The 7,558-nt window shown below is 38.8% G+C and overlaps 1 protein-coding gene across 1 annotated transcript in view; it reads right to left on the reverse strand.

Annotated features, from left to right (window-relative positions):
- Window positions 1-1,802: 1,802 nt before the first annotated feature.
- STMND1 (stathmin domain containing 1) overlaps window positions 1,803-7,558 on the reverse strand; it is a 33,535-nt gene continuing 27,779 nt past the window's right edge. Inside the window, exon 7 of the mRNA XM_006909316.2 lies at window positions 1,803-1,904. Coding sequence (XP_006909378.2) covers window positions 1,803-1,904 — 102 coding nt within the window. The remainder of the gene's footprint in view (window positions 1,905-7,558) is intronic.

Here is a 7,558-nt window from a genome sequence, read left to right on the forward strand (position 1 = left end):
ATGGAAATCATTCTAACCGGATAAACAGCAACACTCAGAGCAAGATGATAAAAGGTGGCAATTTAGCCCTTAAGACAATTTATTTATTTATTTATATTAATTAATTAATAATGGTAATAAAAAATGCATAACATAAAATTTACCATCTTAACCATTTTAAGTGTACAGTAGCGTTAAGTATATTCACGCTGTTGTACAACAGAGTTCTAGAGCTTTTTTTGTCTTGCAAAGCTGAAGCTCTGTATCCACTGACCAACATCTCCCCAGCCCCTGGCAACCACCATTCTACTTTCAGTTTCTATGAGTTCGACTACTTTAGATACCTCATATAAGCGGGATCATACAGCATTTGTTTTTTTAGTGACCGACTTGTCTCACTTAGCAAGGTTCATACATATCGCAGCATGTGTCAGAATCTCTTTTTTTTTTTTTTAAGACTGATAAGTCTCTGTATTTTTGATTATCATCCTTAGCCTACAAACATACTCAGTGGTTCCATCTCATAATAAAAAAATAATCATAATTTCCTCTCTTTTCTCAGATAAACCCTCATACTTCTGATTTTCTTCTTTTACTCATTATCATAATAAAGCCCTACTTACCCCATACCCCATTCTTTACTCTTTAGGATCTGGTTTATCCCTCACCCCTTGTCTTGAGCAATATTAGAATCTTCTCGAATTATTATTATTATTTTTTAAATAAAGTCTTTAGAAGGATGCACTCATGGGAAATCTAATTTTTGGTTTACGTTTTCTTCCAGACTGGGTTCTTTGCCCATCTTTTGTATGCGCTCTTCTTTTCATTTTTTAGTTTAGTTTAGTTTTTAGTCATAGAACACCTGTCGAGCAGGCGGGAATTATGCATGCTTTAAATAGACAGTGCTGCTCAAATGTCTAATTGCTCTTATGTGGTGTAATGGATTCTATTTGACATGTTCTCCACCTTATTTTGAGACCAGTTTATTGTGCCTTTCCAATTTTAAGGCTAAATGTTGCTTTTAGTTCAATTTTCTGTAGTCTGCTAGTATGAACAGGGTGAAGGTAGAGGCAAGCTGGGGCTGAAGTCTGAGCCCAGGGGTCATGAGTTTTAAAAGTGTTTTGAGATTCTATAATCCACCTAGCAAGGAATATATTCTACTCCCATGAGATTGAGCTCATCACTCCAACTTAACACAATGTCTGTCTTAGAAGGTGAGAAGCTTTGTAGTACTAACATCTTCCAAGGACCCCAAGGGACAAAAAGGCTTCTAATCTGGAAGGCTCTCCTACAATTTTTCCCAAGGATGCCAATCCATGCCTTTGGTCCATTTCCTTGCAAACTGAATAGTGTTAATGAGAAAGCTCAAGATGTTGTTGCCTCATTCACAGCTTTCCTCAGCAATGCTTCTGGTGGAGAAGAAGCAGTCAGGATCCACACCAGATTGTACCATTCCAGAATCATTTGTTCCTTCCCTTTTGCCTCTTTTTCAAAGCATATGACATAAAGTTGTTCCTTTTTTTCTTGTTTAATTATGCCTGATACATTTTTATTGCTTCCTTTCAGCTTTTGTGTTTGTTTTTAATATCTTGTTTGTTGCTTTAGTTATTGGGGAGAGATTCTAATAGCTGACTTTGTTCAGCTACCTGTGCCTGTTAAGTCCAACAGTATCATCCTCATTTCTAAATACGATGATCTTTCCTCAGTACTCATCCCCCTCCACCTCTTAAGCATTTTAATACACTCAGGTTATATAACGTGCTCTTTCTTGACCCTAGGATCTTTCTTTTTTGAAGACTTCTTACTAAAATGAAGGTGATGGACTACTTTGCAGTGATTAGTGCTAGTTCATTAGGATCACGTAGGGAGCGTTTTAGAAATACTTCACTGCTAGGAATTCTAATTTCTTTTGCTCGAAGTTGAGCCTGAGTCAAAACAAAACAAAATGAAAACAAAAACAAAAACTGCTTGTTGTCCAGGGGATTTATGAATTGAGAGCCATAGGTCTATGGGTATTGACAGCCCCTCCCAACTCTGATGCTGTAAGGCTGTCTTCCACTATAAAGAAGGCAGGTGGTACTTAGCAGAAATCCTCAAAAATTGCAAGTAGTCGAACAACCTTAGCAAGACGGAAGATTCCATAAACAAAAAGCACAAAATTCAAAGAAGACTTAAGAGCAGCGGAGAAAGAAGAGCCCAATACAAGATGCTGATTCTGTTTGCTAACTTGAGTATTGGGCTCAGAAGTTATATTTTTAAAAAACTACCCAGATAGATTTGAGAACTGGTGCTCCAGATATCCTTTGCTCATTTTCTGCTAAGGTTTCAGAAAGGTCTCTCTAATGCATCCTGTCCAGCCCAAACTCATGCCCTTGGCTCTTTTTTCTTTTTTTTTTTTAAATTAAGGAATGTTTTTTATTCTAAAGTGCAGGGATTCTACATAGAATAGAGGTTGAGTGAATAATTTAAAGGAACGGTAATCGAGGGAGATTGCTGGTCAATTTCAGCAGAGCCAAGCGTTGAGCTATTTGGAACAATCTATAGAGCTTCCATCTGCCTTTATGCCGCTTCATTCTCCACACTGTTACTAGAACAGAGGTTCTCAGACTTCAATTTACCATTGAAGAGTCAGCTGGATGCCTTGACATAACACAGATTCTCAAGTCCCATGACCAGAATTTCTGATTCTGAAGTCAGGTTGGGGCCAGAATGTGGATTTCTATCAGGTTTCCAGATGCTGCTGCCACTGCTAGTCTGGGGCCAGACTCTGAGAGGTGCTCTGCTAGAGTGATCATCCTAAAACAGATTGGTGCGTTCACCCATTGGCTAAAACCCTATTACTTTTACAGGATAAAGCCCAACCATTGAGTAGGGTACACAGGCAGGTAGGTCAGTTTTTCCAGGGACATCTTCTTCCACTTTGTGTCTCTGGTTTAGGCACATCAAACATTTCCCTGTTCTGCCATCATACCATATTCTTTCACACATTCAGTCTCTGTATATACACTCTCACTCAGAGTCTTTTTTGTCTATTTCTACATTGGGGTAGACTCCCACTCATTAGTCAAGATTCTGCTTTAAAAATGTCATTTTTTTTCATGAAATCTTCACAGAACCCTTTAGAGTTTCTTTCTCCTTTCCTCTGTGCTCTAATTTAGAATGCATCACATTGCATTTTGATATTCTGTTTGCATATTTCTTTAATTCATCATAAACCGCTATAATGCTAATTTTTATTCTCTTTATTCCTGTAGTCTTTGCATCCTTAAGACCTAGAACACTGTCCAGCACAAAATACATGCTAAATTAATACTTGTTACATGAAAGACTAAACAGCCAAGGGCAAACTATATAAGCAAAGAGTTGGTTGACTTTTGCCTTAAAAGTACTTTCACACTTTAAGTACTTTCAAAGTGTGAAAGTACTTAAAGTGAAAAGACAGAATCGCTCTTTAGATGGGAACTGAGTATATCAGATAGTTGGATTTAGAAACTGTTTTCAGGGCTTCACATTAGAAAATATGCAGATTTCTAAAATGAATTTCCTTAGACCACTGTGTTCTCTTCCTGAGAATTAATGCCACTTTGATCATTCCTTACTCTGCCCTCTCCAAAAAGCCTAAGCGTTTTAAATCTAGTTGGTACAAAAGGGACTTTGGGTGTGCTCTCACTCTTTTGAGTAAATAAACTGTAATTATTTCACCTCACAAAAAGCCAGAGAAATGACTTAATAATACTCTCCACATTTGAAATATAGAACATGCTATAATTTGGAAGATGGAGACCTAAAATCTTTTTCAAAATTAAGATTAATGCAAGTATCTTAAAGATTACAGACACTTAAGTGGCCACAGGAGAAATTTAGTGTGGTTCAAAAAAATGAATTATAGTCCTCCATTCTTAAGTTTCTAAAATATTGCCTAGACTGGGAAACCTAAATTTATAGATGATTCTAAGGGTAAAGATGTTTTCCTGTCACTTCTGGTATTTTATAAAAGATGTCATTGAGTTCAGCCTTGTAGAATGTAAGCCATTAGGAGTTGCACATTCAGATAAAAGCTGGATCAAGGAAAGGGGATTGTTGGCAGAACATATGTGGGTAAATGATTTACAAAAGCATCTGAGTTTAAATCTTTCCTTTTAATAAAACCTGGACTACTCATTTTGCCGTGTGAGGTTATAGCTAGAAGGGGCAATCTATGAATCAGGAAGAGGGCTCTCACCAGACACTAAATCTGCTTTGACCTTAGACTTCCCGGCCTTCAGAAGTAATTCTGGTCAAGATGGAAGAGTAGGTAAACGCTGTGCTTGCCTCATCTCATGGCCACCTCAAAATTATAACTACAGAAGAACCATCATCAAGAATCCCCTGAAGTCTAGCTAAACAGAAGTCCTATAACTAAGGACATACAGAAGAAACTGTGCTAGTAGGAGGGGTGGAGATGCAGAACAAGGTGGTCTCACACCCACATGTGTCAATTAAAAATTGGGAGAGATATCTTGGCTGCAGAGATCCTCCCCTGAAGAGTGAGGGGTCCCAGCCCCATACCAGGCTCCAGGGCCAGGAAGATAAGTCCCCACAACTTCTTGCTGTGAAAACCAGCAGAGATTTTGGCTGAGTGAGATGGAAGGCTGTTGGAATCTCAGGCATTTTTCATGAAGTGTCTGAACATGAGCTTACTCACTCTGAACTCCAGCACTGAGACAGCAGCTTGAAAGGCACCAGGGACATATGGGAAGCTGAATTGTCTGGCTTCAGGGCAAGGGCTGAAGGGGCAGCTTTCTCCCAGACAGAAGTACTAACAGAAGCCATTGTTCTTCTGTTGAGCCCTCCCCAGAACCAGCTTGCACACACAGGTGGGAGCCATATCTGAGTCTTCATGAACCTGGTGAACACCATTCACTCTGCCCTGGTGATTCCCTGAAACCCTGCCCCACCCAACTTGTGGGCCAACCTAAGTCACTTCCAGTAGCTTTTCCATACAAACAGCCTGTCTTGGCCCATGCTGCAGACTTTCCTAAAATCTTTCAAAGGTTTACAAACCCCAAATAAGCAGCATCTGGCCTCGGTATGCTCTATACCTCTTGTTAAGCACCCCCAAAGCTGGCACTAGTGGCAGCTGGCCTCAGTTTGCAGTTTAGCCTCTAACAGGCACCTCCAAGCCTAGTACAATTGGCAAACATCTGCAGATCACTTTGTAGCTCATACCAAGTGGCACCCAGCAAGGAAAGGCAGCAGCTATCCTTGGCCTGCACCAGAGTACCTTCCAACAGGACCCAGAAACAGCATGCCTGGTGGCCAGCTTCAGACCATACCAGAGCACCACCTAACTATCTCCACAAATGACACACCCAAAGGACAGACTACGCAGGCACCAGAGCCCTGTTAAAGTGAAACCTGCTCCATAGGGTCAGCTTCTGCACAACAGCGCCTCCGCTGTAGTCACAGCCAGTCTTCACAACCAATCGGCCTGAGGGTCAATCCCTCCCACTGATGAGCAAACAGCAATCAAGGCTCAACTACAATAGGAGGCACATTCAACCCACACAAGAGACACACCTGGAGCACCTGGCTCAGGTGACCAGGGAGCTGCACTACTGGGCCCCACAGGACACCTACTACATAAGACCACTCTACTAAATTAAGAGACATAGGAGCCCGACCCAATACATAGAAGCAAACACAGGGAAGCAGCCAAAATGGGGAGAGAAAGAAACATGTCCCAAGTAAAAGGACAGAACGAAGCCCCAGAAATGGAATTAAACTAAATGGAGATAAACAATCTATCAGATGCAGAATTCAGAACACTGGTTATAAGGATGTTCAATGATCCCAGTGAGAACTTCGAAAAAGAGATAGAAAACAGAAAAATGGAAATAGAAAACATAAAAAAAAAAACTGAAATGAAGAATACATTAAAAGAAACAGCAGATTAGATGAAGCAGAGGATCGAATTAGCAATTTGGGAGATAAGGTAGCAGAAAACACACAGTCAGAACAGCAACAAGAAAAAAGAAACTAAATAAATGAAAATAGTTTAAAGGGCCTCTGGGATATCAAGTATACCAATATTCTCATAATAAGGGAATCAGAAAAAGAAGAGAGCAAGCAAAGGATTGAAAACCTATTTGAAGAAATAATAATGAAAAACTTCCCAAAGTTTTTCAAAAGAAATAGACATATGAGCCCAGGAACTGCACAGAGTCCCAAACGAGATGAACTCAAAGAGGCCCGCATCAAGACACATCATAATTAAAATACCAAAGATTAAAAGCAACAAAAGAAAAGCAGTTAGTTACCTACAAGGAAGCTCCCACAGGACTGTGAGCTGATTTCTCAACAGAAACTTTATAGAAAGAATTGACACAAAATATTCAAAGTAATGAAAAGCAAAAATTTATACCAAGATTACTCTATTCAGCAAAGCTATCATTTAGAATCAAAAGACAGATAAAGAGCTTCCCAGACAAAAAAAAGCAAAAGGAGTTCATTACCACCAAACCAGTATTATAAGAAATATTAAAGAGAATTCTTGAAGAAGAAGAGGACGAGAAGAAGAAGGAGAAATAGAAGGGGAAGGAGAAGGAGGAGGAAGAAAAGAAGAAGACCAAAAATATGAATAATGAAATGGCAATAACTACATATCTATCAACAATTACTTTGTATGTAAATGGATTAAATGCTCCAATCAAAAGACAGAAGGGTGGCTGAATGGATAAGAAAACCAGAGTCTTACATATGCTGCCTACAAGAGGCTCACTTAGATAGAAAGACGCACACAGACTAAAAGTAATGGGATGGTAAAAGATATTTCACGAAAATGGAAATGGGGAAAAAAAGCGGGGGTAGCAATACTTATAGTAGACAAAATAGATTTTAAAACAAAGGCTATAACAAGAGACAAAGAAGAACACGGTAATCCCACTTCTGGATATATTTATCCGAAGAAACCCAAAAGACTAATTTGAAGGGACGTGTAAATCCATATGTTCTTTGCAGCATTAATTACAGTAGTCAAGGTATGGAGGCAACCCCAGTGCCCATCAATGGACAAATAGATAAAGAAGAAGTGATACATGTATACCATGGGATATCACTCAGCCATAAAAAGAATGAAATTTTGCCATCTGCAACAATATGGATGGACCTAGTACTAGAGGGTATTGTGCTAAGTGAAATAAGTCAGGCAGAGAAAGACAAATACCACATGATTTCACTTATATGTGGAATCTAAAAACAAAATAAAAGAACAAACAAAACAGAAACAAATTCATAGATACAGAAAACATTTTGATGGTTGCCATATGGGAAAGGGGTTGGAGGATGGGTGAAAAAGGAGAAGGGATTAAGAAGTACAAACTGGTAATGGTCATGGAGATGTAGAGCATAACATAGAGAATATAGTCAATAATTTTGTAATAACTATGTTTGGTGTCAGACGGGTATTAGATTTATTGAGGTTATTACTTAATAAGTCATATAAGTATCTAATCACTATATTGTACACCTGAAACTAATATAATATTGTATGTCGACTGTAAATAGAAAATGAAAAATTATTAGAAGCCTGAAAAAAAAA

Source organism: Pteropus alecto, unplaced genomic scaffold (assembly GCF_000325575.1).
Source record: "Pteropus alecto unplaced genomic scaffold, ASM32557v1 scaffold121, whole genome shotgun sequence".
Classification (NCBI taxonomy): Eukaryota; Metazoa; Chordata; class Mammalia; order Chiroptera; family Pteropodidae; genus Pteropus; species Pteropus alecto.